General features: G+C 37.4%; 1 protein-coding gene across 6 annotated transcripts in view; it reads left to right on the plus strand.

Moving 5' to 3' along the window:
• The window catches only part of MECOM (MDS1 and EVI1 complex locus), a 653114-nt gene that overhangs the window by 315532 nt on the left and 319077 nt on the right, over positions 1-18505 (plus strand). For all 6 annotated transcript variants that reach the window (XM_055410280.2, XM_055410244.2, XM_055410261.2 and 3 more), the window contains exon 2: positions 5849-6186. In XM_055410280.2, coding sequence (XP_055266255.1) covers positions 5849-6186 — 338 coding nt within the window. The remainder of the gene's footprint in view (positions 1-5848; positions 6187-18505) is intronic.

Genomic DNA, 18505 nt, shown 5'->3' on the forward strand with positions numbered 1-18505 from the left:
ATGTCTAAATTTCGGAGTTACCTAATCTGTTCAATTCCCTTGCTGGTCTCCTCCTGGCAGTTGTTTCATGTAGTTATGATCTCAACCAGTCTGCCTGAGATTTCAAACCATGTTTCTGTCTCAGCCTATTTTTAAGATCAGTGAACTATTACACACATGCACACTACAAACGCACACTGATGTGTCTATTATACGCCTAAGTGTGTGCGGCTGAGTGTATAGAACTTGTTCCTTGTTTAACGTCTAGGGAAATTTTTTTTTTTACTTCAGAGACAAGCTAGGTGTAAGTGCTTTAAATGTTTACTTTAAACTCTAGTTGCTAAATATTTTCTCTCAATGGACTTATGTGAAGAAGAGTGGAAAATTATTTATGTTAGTATCACTAATGATAATGCTGAGTGATAAGTATTATGACGGGTACTGAATGCTATTAACGGTGAAATTCTGGATTTTGAATGGCATCTGCCCAGAAGATTTGCAGTTAAGCTAGGCAGAGGGGCCAAGTGAAACAAATGGTGAGTTATATAAAACCCACAAAAGAGACGGCATTTTAGGCCAGCCTTGCAAATAAGAACCAAAGAATTATGAGTGAAATGGCATTTTTTTTTTTCTAGACTGCCGTTCACAGGAGCTCAAATAAATGAAATCATTTTTCTCTGCTTTTCACTCAGCAGTAAATCATTGGTAATCTAAGGTTGGTAGAAAAGCAACTGTGAAGCTCAAAGAAAATACAAGAGAATCTTTTTTTTTTTTCCCCTTAGGATGGGTAAGGACTTTCTAAGAAAAATGTAAAAATCACAAAGCAAAAATAGACTTCATTCCGTACAAGTTAAAAATTTTGGACAACACAATCTCCATTAAAAAAACCAAATGATAAGTGATCTACTGGGGATAGTAGCAAAAAGCTATATCAAAAGGCTCATTTCTTTGTCATTAGTAAGACAGACCAATAAAAGCCCAGTTTCAACTGGACAGAAACAATGAGTAATTTGCAAAAGGGGAAATAGGAATGACAAAATATTTAGTCTTAGTAATCACTGAGATGTGAATTAAAGCAACAATAGATATACAGTCTTTTCTGTTGTATTAATAAATTTTAAAAACAAGACATAATAATATATACCAGTATGATGGCTTGGAGTATAAATTGGTATCCAGCTCTGAGAAGCAATCTGTCAATACTCACTCAGCTTTCTTCTAGGAATATAACCTAAATAGGGTGAACATAAATATTTATATGAAATTTTTTTTATTTTAGTGGTATTTATGGTATCAGAAAATTAGAAGCAAGATAAATAAATACTATGGAAATAGTTCATTTATTATGGGTTTATATTATGGAATATAATGCAGCAATTAAAATGTAGTTTAATGTTTTTAAAACCATAAGGAAGTGTTCATAATATCAAGTGAAAAAACAAGCTATTCACATAGTAGGGCCACAATTTTGAAAAAACAAACATACCTTAAAACAGATCTTTAAAGAAAAAAAAGCAAGTTGCCTAAGAGTTAAAGGGAGGATTGGATTTGAACAGATGGGTTCTAGTCTCAGATGACTTTGGATATATTGGTTAGCATCCTTGGGTATCAGGTTGCACATTTTCAAAATGGAAGATTATCCTTCTCATCGTAGTTTTCTCCCTGGATTGTGAGAGAATATACATACATCTGCGGAGGTTATTATTATCAGCATTATTTCTGCAATTTCATCCTTGTAGATTCTGATATGTTTTTAAAATGCAACTCTCCTCAGGTGGAAACTTTATGTTAGTTATTCCAAGAGTCATAGAAATAAATATAATCCAATACCAATGGAGTCGGTCTCCAGGGATATTAGAACACTTAAAAGTTGAGTTGAAGAATTTGATTTCCAAGAGCATTTCCCAAGTCATTTGCCTCAAATCCAACAATAAACTTATCTTTCTGTCCTTTTTCAGTTAATGACACACTTAAAGGATGCAAGAAGCAAATTCCAGTAGCAGGCAGTTCAGATCCAAGAAATTACAAGGGTTATTTATCTTTATGGGAGCACTGATGTATATAGCACTTCTTACCTGATATTTACCTATTGTAAAAGTGCCCTATCTGTCAATCTGATATCTAAGCAATTCTTTAATTAACTGCCGTTATAGCTCAGGAAAAAGATTTACCAATTTTTCCTCAATAACACATATTTAATAGAGATATGATAATTGAGGTAGTTTGTCATTTAGATGAAATGTTTTAGCAGCTTTTTGGATGGTTCTTGAGTAAAGTACCTGGAGACATTAGTTTACTTTGGCTTATTCTAATGTTCAATACAGTATGATAAACTGCATATGTTGTTGAGAATTTCTTAATGCTAGATAACACTGAAATATTGTTGCATGTTTTGATACGTAAAACTCAGCAGTTTTATATTTTCATTTTTTGTCATCACAGCCCTTTTTATATTTAATTCCAATCATACAGGATTAACAGTGACTTGAAAACAAATTGCCTGGCTTTGCACATACATTTAATGCCTGTGTGTGGATGAATAGGACCATAAGTCTTTCTCCTGGATTTGCTTGACCTATATAAGTTGTTCTTTAAGTTTAATTGGAATTATTTTGCTATTGTAAGCAGAATCGCATTCAGGTTTTAAATTCAAATTCTTCTGTGCAGCAGCCTGGGCACGCATGTGTATTTTGTCTCCACAGGAACTGAAATCCAAACTCACTAGTTGAAAAATTATGCATTGGGAAAGTTTGTGGGTAACTCAAAGGTCATGGGGTCAGCAGTGGTTGTGGGGGGGACCAGATGAGTTTACCTCTATCCCTTTTTAAGGTTTGGGATTACTTTGATGGAACTGACAGTATGACTAGTTTAACCCTTTCAGGAAATAGGGGAGATTTTACTGACCATTAATGGATAATTACTGGAGGAAATACTTCTATTCATTTGGATGCATTTTTGTTTCCTGCTGCTTAAATGGATAAGTCTATAGGTTACACAATGTCTTCCAGTTTTTAGCACTTCTTGAAAAAACCGAAATCTTCACAATGGATGATAAATCCCTTTAAGAATCTTTAACTACATTTGCAGTAGTTAAATGTTAGCATTCTAGAGAGATGTTTTTGTATGTTTTTAGCTGTATAAAGAGTGTTGGTGAACTTTTGGCTCTTAGGTTGAAGTGCAAAATCTCCCTAAAGAATAAAATTAATAGATTTTATCAAGGGTGTTAGAACCCTGAAGTATATTTCTCTGATAATATTTCTTTGGGGCATTATAAAAATTGTTTATTTTGATGTTGGATTTGGAGAAAAGTTTCTAATCTGTAATGTTCAATTTTTGTGGGTTTAAAGGTGCTTTCCAGGATAAAAATAATTTCCAATATTTAATAGAAAAATATTGATTTGTTTTAATAGTCAATGAAATTATATGTTAGGTTAATTATCTCTTTAACAACTATTTTTTGAAGATCACTTGGAGAATTCCTAAGAAGTATGAATTTTGAGGCTTCCCTTTAAGAGTCTATTTCCTAGTTTGGAATAAAAGATTATTCTTATTAAACTCTAAATAGCAATATGCAGCATTATTTGATCATCAGACTGAGGAAGGAAATTGTGTAAGAACTCAAAAGAAGGGAGATACTTATGTTAAATGGGATGGCAAGGAGCTAAGTTGGGAGTTGACATAGAGAATGACTAGAAGTTGGATGGGCAAAGGGGAAGAGAGAGAGTAACAGAGGAAATGCTTACTGAGCCCAGAAAATAGAGATAAGTTTATTCTGGCCTGGGGACTCCTACTGAGGAGTGTTGAGATTAAAAGAGAAAGGATGGTTTCAGAATGAGAGAGGTTCTGTTCCAAGCCTATTTTACTTGTGGACATTGGGAATTACTGGAGGATACTGCACAGAAATTTGATATACCGGGAAGATAAATTTAGCAGCATTATACAGGTGAAAGGACTGGAAAGAGGTTAGAGGTCTAGAGACCCGTTTAGAGGACTGTTAAAAAATTCAGGAATGAAAACATGGATTGAAAGAATGGGGTGAAGGTAAAAATCTTACAAGAAGAATGAACAGCATTTAATGACTGAATGGATTGAGGATGAAGGAGACACAATATCCGTGTTATTTTAAAACCTCGAACATGGATAATTTGAGGGAAAATATTTTTTTTAATAGAAATGGGGAAGTGGGAGGACACTTGATTTGAAGGTAGATGATAATATGCAAGATTTTGGATATGCTGAACTTGAATGATAATGAGCTTGTTATGTAGAGATCAGATGTCTCATAGAAATGAGGCTGGGTCCTGATTTGACACTTAGTTTAAATGGCATTATCTCATTTGACTCAAGAACCAAGCACTTCATTAGAAAGATGCTTTTGCATGTACAATCACTTTGTACTTCACAAAACTTTAAGAGGAGTCATACTTGATGGACAATTCTTAATAGGTGTTATAGTTAATTAAATTCCATAATGACTCAAAGAAGGCATTGGGAGTAGAACTCAGATATTCTACCCTCTAGCCCAATAAAGTATCTTGGAAGATTTTAATAATTCATAGAACTGTAAGGTTGATGTGATCTAAAGTGTCATCTAGTCTAGTCATTAATCTAAAGCTACAATTCCTACATATCAACCCTAATTCATGGCTATCTAGGCTATATTAGAACCCCTGTGCTGGGGAACTTTAGGTGACCCATTCAACTCTGGATGGCTCTGATTGAAATCTGTCTTCTTGTAATTTTAAGCCATTTTTCTTAGTTCCCCCACTGAATATCTACAGATTGAACAAATTTGGTATGATTCTCAGTCTGTAATCCTATTTTCTTTAAGGTAACAAATCTTATTCAACTGGTGGAAATGCATGCTTAGTTATTATTCTTTTTGCTTCCTCCATTCCAAAGGTGCGGAAAGATCTTAAGGCTGACATGGTATGGTCATTTACTTCAGCATGGAGCTGTACTGCTCCAGGGAGCCCTTGGAGCTCCAGGGTTGAGGGTGCAAACTCCTAGTTACTCTCTTCCACTCTCCTCTCAAAGATGGTCTTGCCATCTCCTCCAGGCAAGACCTCTGCTCCATGCAGAGTCCCTCTGATCTCTACTTTTCTCAGTCTGGAAGAAATTCACTCTCTTTTTAGGTGTACCCCATGACACCATCTTCTCTTTGTTCCCTCTGGGAAATTCACCTAATTTCTTAAATGATTTTAGCTTTTATAAATGTTCAGAGGAATCACTAGCATCAAATAACTTTAACTCTCTGTTCTGCATAAGCTACTGAGGCAAAGAAATACCACAGACTCAACGGTGTGTTTGAAATGGGAAAGGAAAAATAGAGAAAGAACAAACATAAATTAACCTTTCAATAAATAATCCTACCATATGAACTTAAGCCTTGTGGCTCATGGAAGCCTTTGGACTCTGTTATGACTCTACTACAATTTAGTCCAAGATACCTCTGCATGATATAACTTTCTAAGACTTTGTATAATGCTATCAGCTCCCAATTTGGGATGGTTTGCAGAGTTGTAGTTACATATATGTTTACTCTTAATCTCTACTTTATTCATAATGATAATTAAATTGCTGATTGTTTCCCAGCTGGATAATAGATTGAGCTGGTTCATGAGAGTACTGACAGTTAAAGATTAGCTCATTTGATTTATGGATTCAACATAGATAAACCAAAGAGGAAATAATCCCTTTCCCCTCCTTCATCTGTGAATAACAGTGGTTTTAATGCAGGCATATTTTAACAATGGTCTTTCCTATTTTTTTTTTTTAAGAGCAACAGCATTATAAGGTGAATATTGAGATGTGGAATTCTGTCTCTTCTATATTAGGAGAAATTTATGAAGTTTTTATTTATTCACAGATAATGAGTGTGTATATGGCAGCTACCCTGAAATTCCTTTGGAAGAAATGCCAGATGCTGATGGAGTAGCTGGCACTCTATCCCTCAGTATTCAAGAGCCATGCTCTCCAGCCACATCCAGTGAAGCGTTCACTCCGAAGGAGGGCTCTCCTTACAAAGCCCCCATCTACATCCCCGATGATATCCCCATTCCTGCTGAGTTTGAACTTCGAGAGTCAAATATGCCTGGAGCAGGCCTTGGAATATGGACCAAAAGGAAAATTGAAGCAGGTGAAAAGTTTGGGCCTTATGTGGGAGAGCAGAGATCAAACCTGAAAGACCCTAGTTATGGATGGGAGGTAAGAATATCTTTTGAGTTAATACATGTGTGTATATTAAGATGTGTAAAGAAGAGATTACTTTTAAAAATGTCTATAATATGAGCAAATTCAATTTGTTGCAAAATATCTTCAAATAGAATTTTAAGGATGAACCTTTCTTACAATTTTCACTGCTTTATAGAAACAAAGGAGAAGGAAATGGCAACCCACTCCAGTGTTCTTGCCTGGAGAATCCCAGGGACAGGGGAGCCTGATGGGCTTCCGTCTATGGGGTCACACAGAGTCGGACACGACTGAAGTGACTTAGCAGCATAGAAACAAAGTATTGCTTGAAAGTATGGCATGATAGAAAGGAACCCAACTAATTAATGGTCAGAGGATAGTGTCTTGAAAACCTATTAAAGGATACAAATATAGTTTTAAAATTAATATTTGGAAACATTAAAGGTGACCATCCCTAAGGTATGTGGCATAAGCAAACAGAATAGTCATATGACATGTTTATTTGTATTTTATCTTTACTTTTTTGGAAAGTGGGCTTGGAAGATTGGAGGAAACATTTGTTTTCTCCATCTTGTAGCTTTGAGTTAATTTGGTTTTACTTTCATTCTACATGTTTATTTTGCTCTGTATTCTAATATATTTTCCCCCTCTTTTGGTCATCCCAATTTGATTATACATGTCTCCAGAATATGTGTACTGTAGTGAATCTTGTGATGGTTATTTATATTCAGATTGATTTAATGAGTAATTAATGTATAAACATGGCAGCAAAAAGCAATATGAAAATCAGTTGCTAGTTTCAGCCATTCTTTTTTAGAGAACTCATCTGGAAATTTGTAAGAAAGGGAAGTTATGTTCTGATTACAAAATCTAAATTAATTTTATTTTGATAAGGACAGATAAACTAGTTATTCTTTTGAGTTTATAATTTTTGTACAAAATTAGTATATATATATATACACACGCATGTATATGTATATATATTTCCCATTTATTTTTCTAAATTGAAAATTTTTGTGGTTATATTACAGCATCATATTTTCTGGAATATCTGACTTATATCTGAAAAACTTGTAGGTAATTTCTATATGGACAAGAAAGTGTTTTTTGGAGATATGATTGACCTCTGGTTTTACAGTTTCAGTTAGATAGAAGTCGGATAAACTAGATTTATTTTAGTATGTTCTCTTAATATTTATGATCATTAATGAAATATCTGGTTAGCTTTTAAAATAGAAATAAATATGCAGTGCCTTCAGGACTTAATTTCAGTTTTGTCCCTTTGCTTTATCTGTGTCCCCTTGTGAAATCTGCTCCAAATGCCATAATATAAACAATTCTTATTCAAATTCGAAATGCTAAAAGTTAAGATCCAGATTTGACATAATTACAAGTGAGAAATCCTTCCTTAGTTTTGCTCTTGACCACAGCTCTGGTAAAGTGGTTTAGCTACACTACTTCGAGACGTGTCTATTGATGAGATTTTTAAAAAATCACTGTAGCATTAACTGATATGTGAGTTGAATACGTTTTAAACCAAATGCGTACAAACTTTACGTCATTATCGTTCACCTTAAAATAATGGCTATAAACATTCCACTAATAAGTAACTCATTAACTCATTAAACTTTTATTACAAAATCTCTAGAGTTAAACAACAAGTGCAGTACTGATGGAGATTTTCCAGAAAGCTTGGAATAAAACAAGACTTAATAATGAAAACATTTTGCAGTTCCAGGGTTGGTAAATGCAGGTCTGTGCCTCTTTAAACAGGATACCTGTGGATTTGGGGATGAATCTGGTGATAGTTCTGCATTTAGAGGAAATGTAAAAATAATTAATTTTTTGCTCCTTGGAGCAAAATGTCTTCAGCACACACATGGGCAAATGCTTACCCTGAGAAATGTGAAATAATTCTTTTCATTATGTCAAAACTGAGTTGTTTTGTTGCTTGGAATTCAAGATAATTTTATAACAAGTTCATGACTGTGGGCTACACATCACCCATTTCCTCTCTGTCCATCAAGAATTCAGTTGATGGTCAATTCGGTGGTTTTCTTCACCACTTTATTGGTTTCCCTTGCATTTTTTTTTTTTTTAATAATTTTATTTATTTATTTTTGGCTGTGTTGGGTCTTCATTGCTGCACAGGCTTTTCTCTTATTGTGGCGAGTGGGGCTGCTGTCTAGTTGTGGTGCCCTAGTGGGCTTCTCACTGCGGTGGCTCTATTGTTGCAGAGCACAGATTCTAGAGTGTATGGGCTTCAGTAGTTGTGGAACACGGGCTCAGTAGTTGTGGCTGTGGGCTCTAGAGCCCAGGCTCCGTAGCTGTGGGTTGGTAAATGCAAGTCTGTGCCTCTTTAAACAGGATACCTGTGGATTTGGGGATGAACCTGGTGATAATTCTGCATTTAGAGGAAATGTAAAAATAATTAGTTGCTTACTTGCTTCATGGCATGTGAGATCTTTCCCTACCAGGGCTGGAATCCGTGTCTCCTGCATTGGCAGGCAGATTCTTACCCGCTAAGCCATCAGGGAAGCCCTGTCCTTGCTTTTGAGGGTGTGGATTGTCTGTTCTAGATGTATTGTGAACCAAGCAAGAGCAAGGACTTTTAAAAAAAATTTTGGTGTAATTTTGGCAAAATTGTTATCCACAGAGGAACAGTTGAGTTCTTGATTTTAGTATTTTGTTTGTTTCTTTGTTTGTTTGTTTGAATCTCACCCTGCTTAATACAGAATCCAGTCATGATCAACAAAGGCACTTGCACAAGCTTCTGACCTACTCCCTTGTGCTCTTTTAAATCATTCTTTTGTCATATTTGCCCTCAACTGTAGCTGATTTCCCTCCTGTTTGGTTGGACAGATAGTTGTGATTAACCAGTGTGGCTTCTTTTTCTGATACTGTTTCATTTTTTAAAATGATGAATTGAAGGAGAAAATAACCTCTTAGGCCAACAAGAATAAACACGAATGGAGGAAATCCAGATTCAGCCAGCAGGTATTCAGTGCTACTGTCCATCAGATTCTGTCCTAAATGTTTCCTTGAGAGAATCCCAGCCTATCAAAACTGAACAAGCCATTTCTATCTCTAGTACTACCCTTGCTCTTTTCTCCCTATAAAACTCCCCTCCTTGTGCATTTCATGTTTAATAAACTGGACTACCATCTGTCCACCTGCTCAAGCCAAAAAATGGATCATCTTTGACTCCACTGTCTCCCACATCAACCTTATCTGATTTATAGTTCCTCTGTTCTTTCAAAGCCTCCATTCTTTGTACACACTGGTCTCCATACCTGGGAATCTCCCTTTCCTTCCTGTTCTTAAGAAGTTTATATCCATTCCTCAAGTTCTGTTCTTCCATGTCATCATCCCTGATCCTTCTATTAACAATTTAGTACTCCTTAAATTTTTCCTTACCATCAGTCAGTTCAGTCCAGTTCAGTTCAGTCGCTCAGTCATGTGCGACTCTTTGCTACCCCATGAATCACAGCATGCCAGGCCTCCCTGTCCATCACCAACTTCCGGAGTTCATCCGAACTCATATCCATCGAGTTGGTGATGCCATCCAGCCATTTCATCCTCTGTCGTCCCCTTCTCTTCCTGCCCCCAATCCCCCCCAGCATCAGGGTCTTTTCCAATGAGTCGACTCCTCGCATGAGGTGGCCAAAGTATTGGAGTTTCAGCTTTAGCATCAGTCCTTCCAATGAACACCCAGGACTGGTCTCCTTTAGGATGGACTGGTTGGATCTCCTTGCAATCCAAGGGACTCTCAAGAGTCTTCTCCAACACGACAGTTCAAAAGCATCAATTCTTCAGGGCTCAGCTTTCTTCACAGTCCAACTCTCATATCCATACATGAGTAAATCCATACTAAAGAACAAAAAGCATTGTGCAGCATCCAAATTATTTGCCTAGTTTCCCTAACAGAGCAATATTTTCATGAGAACTGGCATAACTGTATCCTCTAAGTGCAATGTCTTAATGGTGTCCTATCTGTGGTGCCTGTGGTGTTGTCTAATGCTAAATATATTATCTGAAATAGTCAGGATTAGCCAGGCTGCTATAAACAATATACTATAAACTGGGTGGCTGAAATAACAGAAATTTATTTTCTCGCCATTCTGGAGATTAGAAGTGTGAGATCAAAGTTTCAGCTTATTTTGTTCCTGGTGAGAACTCTGTTCCTGGCTAGCAGATATTGTCTTCTTGCTATGTTTTCACTTGGCCATTCCTAAGTGCACGAACATGCATACATGCCCACAGAGAGAGAAGGGGAGAGAGAAAAGGGTGGTGGTTGATACACTCTGGTGTCCTTTCTTTTAAGAACACTAATCCTATTGTATCAGGACCCCACCCTTATGATCTCACTGAACTTTAATTACCTCTTAAAAGCTTCCCAGGTGGCATTAGTGGTAAAGAACCTGCCTGCCAGTGCTAGGAGACACAAGTGACTTTGCTGGGTTGGGAAGATCCCCCTGGAGGAGGCATGCAACCCACTCCGGTATTCTTGTCTGGAAAATCCCATGGACAGAGGAGCCTGGTGAGCTATGGTCCATAGGGTTGCACAGAGTCAGACATGACTGAAGTAACTATGCACAAAGGCCCTATCAACAAATGTGGTCACATTGGGTGCTAATGGTCCAACATAAAGATTTAGGGGTGACTCAAACATTTAATCTGTAACACAGATAGTTAACAAATAATTGTTTAATAGCAAAATGCGTGAAAGAATCAATGAGAGAAAGAATGAATGGATATAGGATTATGTTACTCTGAAAGAGATGGCAGGAGTGAGGGCTGAAGTCAGTCCATGGTATATTTAGAATCTGTATTTTATACTACCACTGTTCTATGATTCTAGTGAAACTACTTAAATAAAGTCAATAGGGTCTTGCATTTTTATTTGATCAATGGGCTACTAATAACTGGTGCATATCGTTAGTTGTTATTAAAATTAAGTAAAGAGATATGGTAGTGTCTTCAAAGAAAGTTTTTAAAAGAGGAAACTCAAAGATAGTACTGTAATTAGGGCGCACCTCTTAGAGCCCTATTTAAATAAGTTTTTTTTTAAGTTAAATATTTTCTCAAGGGGGTACTTCGGGAAAATCATTTCAGTTCAGTTCAGTCTCTCAGTCATGTCTGACTCTGCGACCCAATGAACTGCAGCATACCAGGTTTCCCTGTCCATCATCAACTCCTGGAGTCCACCCAAACCCATGTCCATTGAGTCAGTGATGCCATCCAACCATCTCATCCTCTGTCTTCCCCTTTTTCTTCCACCCCCAATCTTTCCCAGTATCAGGGTCTTTTCAAATGAATCAGTTCTTTGCATCAGGTGGCCAAAGTATTGGAGTTTCAGCTGCAAAATCAGTCCTTCCAATAAACACCCAGGACTGATCTCCTTTAGGATGGACTGGTTGGATCTCCTTGCAGTCCAAGGGACTCTCAAGAGTCTTCTCCAACACCACAGTCCAAAAGCATCAGTTCTTCGACGATCAGCTTTCTTCACAGTCCAACTCTCACATCCATACATGACCACTGGAAAAACCATAGCCTTGACTAGACGGACCTTTGTTGACAAAGTAATGTCTCTGCTTTTTAATATGCTGTCTAGGTTGGCCAAGGAGTAAGTGTCTTTTAATTTCATGGCTGCGGTCACCATCTGTAGTGCTTTTGGAGCCCCTCAAAATAAAGTCAGCCACTGTTTCCCCATCTATTTGCCATGAAGTGATGGGACCGGATGCCATGATCTTAGTTTTCTGAATGTTGAGCTTCAAGCCAACTTTTTCACTCTCCTCTTTCACTTTCACCAAGAGGCTCTTTAGTTCTTCTTCGCTTTCTGCCATAAGGGTGGTGTCATCTGCATATCTGAGGTTATTGTTATTTCGCCCAGCAATCTTGATTCCAGCTTGTGTTTCCTCCAGCCCAGTGTTTCTCATGATGTACTCTGCATATAAGTTAAATAAGCAGGGTGACAATATACAGCCTTGCCGTACTCCTTTTCCTATTTGGAACCAGTCTGTTGTTCCACGTCCAGTTCTAACTGTTGCTTCCTGACCTGCATACAGTTTTCTCAAGAGGCAGGTCACATGGTCTGGTATTCCCATCTCTTTCAAATTTTCCACAGTATATTGTGATCCACACAGTCAAAGGCTTTGGCATAGTCAATGAATCAGAAATAGATGTTTTTCTGGAACTCTCTTGCTTTTTCGATGATCCAGCGGATATTGGCAATTTGATCTCTGGTTCCTCTCTCTGCCTTTTCTAAAACCAGCTTGAACGTCTGGAAGTTCATGGTTAACATATTGCTGATTCCTGACTTGGAGTATTTTGAGCATGACTTTACTAGTGTGTGAGATGAGTGCAATTGTACAGTAGTTTGAGCATTCTTTGGCATTGCCTTTCTTTGGGATTGGAATGAAAGCTGACCTTTTCCAGTCTTGTGGCCACTGCTGCATTTTCCAAATTTGCTGGCATATTGAGTGCAGCACTTTCACAGCATCATCTTTCAGGATTTGAAATAGCTCCACTGGAATTCCATCACCTCCACTAGCTTTGTTCATAGTGATGCTTCCTAAGGCTCACTTGACTTCACATTCCAGGATGTCTGGCTCTTGATGAGTGTGAGTGATCACACCATCATGATTATCTGGGTTGTGAAGATCTTTTTTGTACAGTTCTGTGTATTCTTGCCACCTCTTCTTAATATCTTCTGCTTCTGTTAAGTTTGTATTTTAGAGAAATAGGGTTTTTTTGAAAATATGATTTATAGACCATTATATATAGCTGGTTAAATTAAGCTATAGACATAAAAAACATCATTTGTATAATTTCTCTCAAACCAGTACTGATTTAATAAGGAAAATCTTTAAAAATGATATTAGAGTTTGGCAGTGATTTCTACCTTACAAAGCCTAGGACTTTTCTCTAACAAAAAGATTTTCAAAGACTTGGGTAGTGCTTAATTGTCTCTAGGATCCAAAAGTAATTAGCAGTAGAACACTTTTCTTAGGTTCAGACTTTACCTATTGAGTGAAGAATAATTTAAAAAATTCTGTTGGCTCAAGTTGAGATTTTCTTGTATGTTTTCTTCTAAGGATGATCAATACATGATAGCATAGGAATTGCTTGGCAGAACAGAAGGGAGAAGGATTCTTGAGGGAGACTTTCCAGCTCAAATCCTCCTCAAGGTCTGTGTCCTAGTTGAATGATTTGGGGAAAGTTACTAAATCAGCTGTCACTCAGTTTATTTCTATGTCAGAGGGTGATAATCATTGTACTTATCCAATTAGGGTTGTTGTGAAAATAAAATGTGACATTGTGTGTCAAAAGCCTACCAAAGAGCCTTCCATGTGGTGCAAGAGCTTAAGAAAGGTGAAAAAGGAAGAAAACTTTGACAAAGCATAGATCCAGTCCAGGGTCATTGGATAGGGCAAAAGCCACTTATAGTATATCTATTGATTTTCATAAACAATTTTTCTTTCTCCCACTTCGTGTTTTCTAGAAATTCAGTTACTTCGAGGATGGTCTAATTATGTGACTCTGAATTTGTTTGAAAAGGAGACACTGATGGCTTCCTAGTTAACCTTTAAAACAAGGATTCAGGAGAGATCCATAAATTTCTTTTAAATAAAAATAATAATTTGGGTGGAACATTTTTTAATACTGAAATGGGTCATTAGAAAAAGGGGGTGAAGTTTTGTTTCTTTGGAATATTGCCATTTAGCACATTTTCTTTGCTGTATTTGTTGTCATTGGCCATCATAAAACTCTACAAGTAGATGTAGGTCAGTGTACCTCTGAGGTGCCAAATCCTCTATTCTATCTGTCTCACCCAGAATTGCTGTAGATTACTTTGATTGGTTAAAATGCAGTGTATGAACTTGGCTTTTTGTTTGCTCCGCTCAAACATATACCTATTCAGTCATAGAAAAATAATGACGTGAGTGGATAGTAAATTTTTCTTATGTTCCGTTAAATAGATGGGAAGGAATAGTGGAAAGAGATTTTACTGGAGTCAGAAATTCATTAAATAATTTTGATGCAGTGCTTTGACAGTACATTATATTCGAGCCATGCAGTCCTGAAATGTGATATTACAATGAATGTGTGCCTCTCTAGATCATTTTAAAAGAAATAGTTCTCACATTTGTGAGTTTGATTTTGAGTCCTGCAGTGAAGCCTTACCCATTGAAACATGAAATCTATATGTTAACTGAAACATGAGTATCCATTAAAGCAACAACAGCATCAAACTTTCAAGATACCTAAGGACTGAGTTTAGAGTCAGGAGCTGACAATCAAATAATGTATGTTTGGTAATAAAGAAGAATGGGGTAATTTGGGATTTTGGATATATGTACCAGGTATCTGAATGGCAATATTTCTCACCTATTTCTTTCTAGGTCTGACTGGGCCCAAAATGAATTTTCTCTGGTTTGGCATTGATTTCAGAGAAAATGATTATTCATTAAGGAGAAAGCAAGTTCACCTGACAAGTTGCATATCTTAAAGCTGGATAACTAAGAAATGAAGACCTTTGTCTTAATTCTGAAATGAATTGATTCCAATAGAATTATTATTCCACCAATTATCCCAAAGGGTGTCTTTAATAGGAAGTAGGAAAGATAAATGTAATTTAATAATGAATGTATAATACCATAAAACCTTGTATTACAAAGTATTAAGTTTTTAAAATATTATTTATAAGCTGACAAATATGGTTTGGATATTCCGTTTTACTATGTGATGAATTAAGAAGTGAGAAAATGCCAAGAGAAAAAGTGAGGCTTACTTAATAGCACCCTGCACATGACTGTTATTGGAACCCAAGAAGATATAATGGATTCTCGTAGAATATAATGAAATGAAGAAAGAAAAGAATGTACAATTTATTTTATTTATTTTATCCTTTAAGAATATGTAGCAGAAACTAAATCTTGCATTGTTAAAAGAAAATAGAAGTTTACTCTCCTGAAGCACCAGGAACTACCCCTAGTTTTGACCTAGGCTCAAGAGGGATCTCTCTTTTTTTGGTGAAAATGTCAGAATCCCATTACCCCTACTCACATATACTATGTCATCTTATACCTTCTTTCATGAAAGGTGTTGATGAAGTTCAGCATGTCTACTCATTGCTGTTTTGACAGCCTCTCATACTTCCAAAGTGTAGTCAAAGATATACACAAGTCTGATATCAGATATTTTTAAAAGTTCCTCCAAATAGCAAGAGTCTTTTGTTTTACTCTGCTTGCTTTGGTGATCAATTAGAATTTATAGAAGTCATTCATTTTTCAAAAGCATATTGGGTGATTTTCTTCCAATTGCAAGTGTTATCTCACAAAATGGACCCAAATGAATTTCTTTCTTATTTGTTCACCCACACATCTGCATGATTATTGCTTCCCTTTTTTGTTGCTAAATCAGTAGTAAAACTCATGGGTTCAAAAAATGAAATGTTCAAGAAAGAGCCTCTTTTAATAGACTTGACAATTGACTCCAGGATTTGGTCAGTCCAGGGGCAGAGATTCTTTGTAAGGCTTTGTTACTCTAGAACACTTAGAAGTTGGGACCACTTGCATAGGATATCTGTTCTCTAAGCTTCTCCCTCAAGGATAAATTAGGAAGCAGAGAAAAGTAGTAAGGAGTAGCTGATTCAGATCTGTTTTAGAAGGATAAAAAACTTGGTTAAGTTCTTTGCTCCCGAGTTTGTTTAGGGTAGCAATATGGAGAGACTTGGTTCAAATAATCATAAATTGGTACTATGGAGATGTGAGGACACTGAGAGGATTGTACACTGTTTCGTTTGAGCAATACGTAAGAATTTTATTAATGTAGCATCCTAGCTTCTCAAAGTTTTTTACATTGATAGAATCATATAGCAATTTTGATGAAGTCCTTTTTATGTATCTTTCAAGAAATTAGAAATGAATTATTATTTCAGCTAATTACTGAAAATTTAGCAAACAAATACTATCCTCATTTTTCCTCTCTTATATCTTTTGGACTTCCCGTGATGTGGCTGAAGCTGAGGTTAGGTCAAATTTTGTATACTTTTTAAGAACATTTTCTACACGGTAATTAGTAAAAGTGTCAAGCCAAAAAATCACAGAGATCAAGATGTAGACAGTCATCATTATGACAAAGAATGATGAAAAACGACTTTGTGTGTGTTTGGAGCAAATATATACCCACAGCTACCCGTTTGGTTGTTCTTTCTTTCAAGTCGATATTTGATATAACAAGATTTTAGTCTAACAGAGAGTTTTCACAGTACCTTTGTTATAAAGGGACTGTTGCTTGTACTGATAGAAGGTGAACAAACATTACAGAGAAATAGCCTGCTTCACTGAGCAGCTCCACACCGCTGTGTGAGCTGAGTCCATGTGACCAAAGGAGCAAGTCTCAGAGATGTCTTCTCAGAGGAACATTCGTGGCCAGGAATAAGACGTGCAGATTAAAAAACAATGAAAAGTTTATTCTAGGATTGTTGGTCATTAGCTGTTTTACTCTTTCAATATCTCAGGCCTCCAGCAGGTGCTTCTTTCAAACACTCCTTTTAAACACCATCCTCATAATTGCCCCCCTCTCTTATATATGTATGTGAGTGTGTGTGTGTGTGTGTTTGTGTATGGAGATAAAGCAGGCAGGGAGAGAGGCCGCTTCAGTCATGTCCTACTCTTTTTGTGACCCCATGAACTGTAGCCCACCAGGTTCCTCTGTCCATGGGATTCTCCAGACAAGAATACTGGAGTGGGTTGCTATGCCCTCCTCCAGGGGATCTTCCAGACCCAGGGATCGAACCATTGTCTCTTGCAGCTCCTGAATTGCTAGGCTGGTTCTTTACCATTAGCCTACCAGGAAAGCCCTCCATTCTAGTATTGGTTAGTAAAGGTTGCCTAGTATCTGGATTTGGTTAATAAACAAGGACCCAGTCCTTGATCCAGGAAAGAGACTCCTCCCTCCCTGGGGCCAGGATGGGCAGAGGATGATGATTATAGGTGCCTCTGTTCTGAAATCTTTTTTTCCTGCCATACCTTCACTTGGAGTTTTCCTCATGCACAGGAAAATGCATGTATTTTCTGTGGCTATGATTATATTTTCTATGACTTGTATTAATATTACCTGTGACCAGTGGCCAAGGTCCGAGAGAGGTGGGCACTTGAGCCTTCTTTACAACGGGCTGGCAGTGGTGTTTTCCTCTGGTGCTGCAACTGACTGCCCAGGCTTTCCAGGTGTGCATGGTGCCACACAGAAACCTCAAGTGCTTGGTAGTCACAGGTGTGGATGATTTGTTTTTTCTGTTTTTCATTTGTTTAGATTCTTGTGGTAGGAATTCAGCAGGTGTGTGACAGCAGCATAGAGTCTCCACCCTGTCACAGAGGCCAGCTGCCTTTCAAAAAAATAAAAAAAGGTGTTCTTGTTGGTCCCGCAACACTGTCAGCTTAAATCCTTGTTTTCCTGGAAACCTCACCCAAGGGCAAGACTCTGCCTAACCAATGAGTTAGGGTAAGTTCATCTCAATAGATGAGCAAGAAGAGTCTCCTTGTATGAACCTGGTCTACAAGTAGGAGCAGGTTATCTGGCTCTGCCCTCCTGGATTTTTCTTCTTTTTTTTTCTTTCTAACTTGAGCTGGTATCATTCCAAATACAGGGATATAGAAAACCCTGGACTTGGTTTCCGGAAAGATATAAACCATGCTGGGATGCTTTTGTTGATGTATACATTTCTGCCTCTGTGACTGAGACTAAATATAGGATCACAGATGGAGTGTGGCTTTGTGTGGAGTTATCAGCCATCTCCTCAGGAAGTCACAAATCCTGGGATCCCGTCAGGTCAGTGTAGGGCAAAGTCACCTTGGAGATTATCCCAGACCATGTCTAGCTTTAGTGAAGTGTAGAGGAGGCTAGCTACAGTAACACTGAGGGATCCGGATCGTTAGAGAAGGAGGGAACCAAGAATTACTGCTGTCAGGATGTCAGCATGTGGGGCTAAGCGATTCAGCCATTCCCTCTCTTCACCCTTCTTAACTTTTCGAAGATTTGTATTATGGCTTCTCTTGGCTAGGTGACTGTATCTAAAGGAATAGATGGTGGTGGTGGTTTAGTTGCTAAGTCGTTTCAGACTCTTGCAACCACATGGACTGGAGCCCACCGGGTTCCTCTGTCTGTGGGATTTCCCAGGCAAGAATACTGTTGTGGCTTGCCATTTCCTTCTCCATGGGATCTTCCTGACCTAGGACCTGAACCTGTGTCTCCTGTATTGCAGGTGGTCTTCTGTATCGCAGGCAGATGCTTTACTGCTGATCCGCCACACACCTTAGATTACTCAGTT

The sequence above is a fragment of the Moschus berezovskii genome, chromosome 1 (genome assembly GCF_049115385.1).
Source record: "Moschus berezovskii isolate FMDL1 chromosome 1, NW_MosBer_1.0, whole genome shotgun sequence".
NCBI classification, from domain to species: domain Eukaryota; kingdom Metazoa; phylum Chordata; class Mammalia; order Artiodactyla; family Moschidae; genus Moschus; species Moschus berezovskii.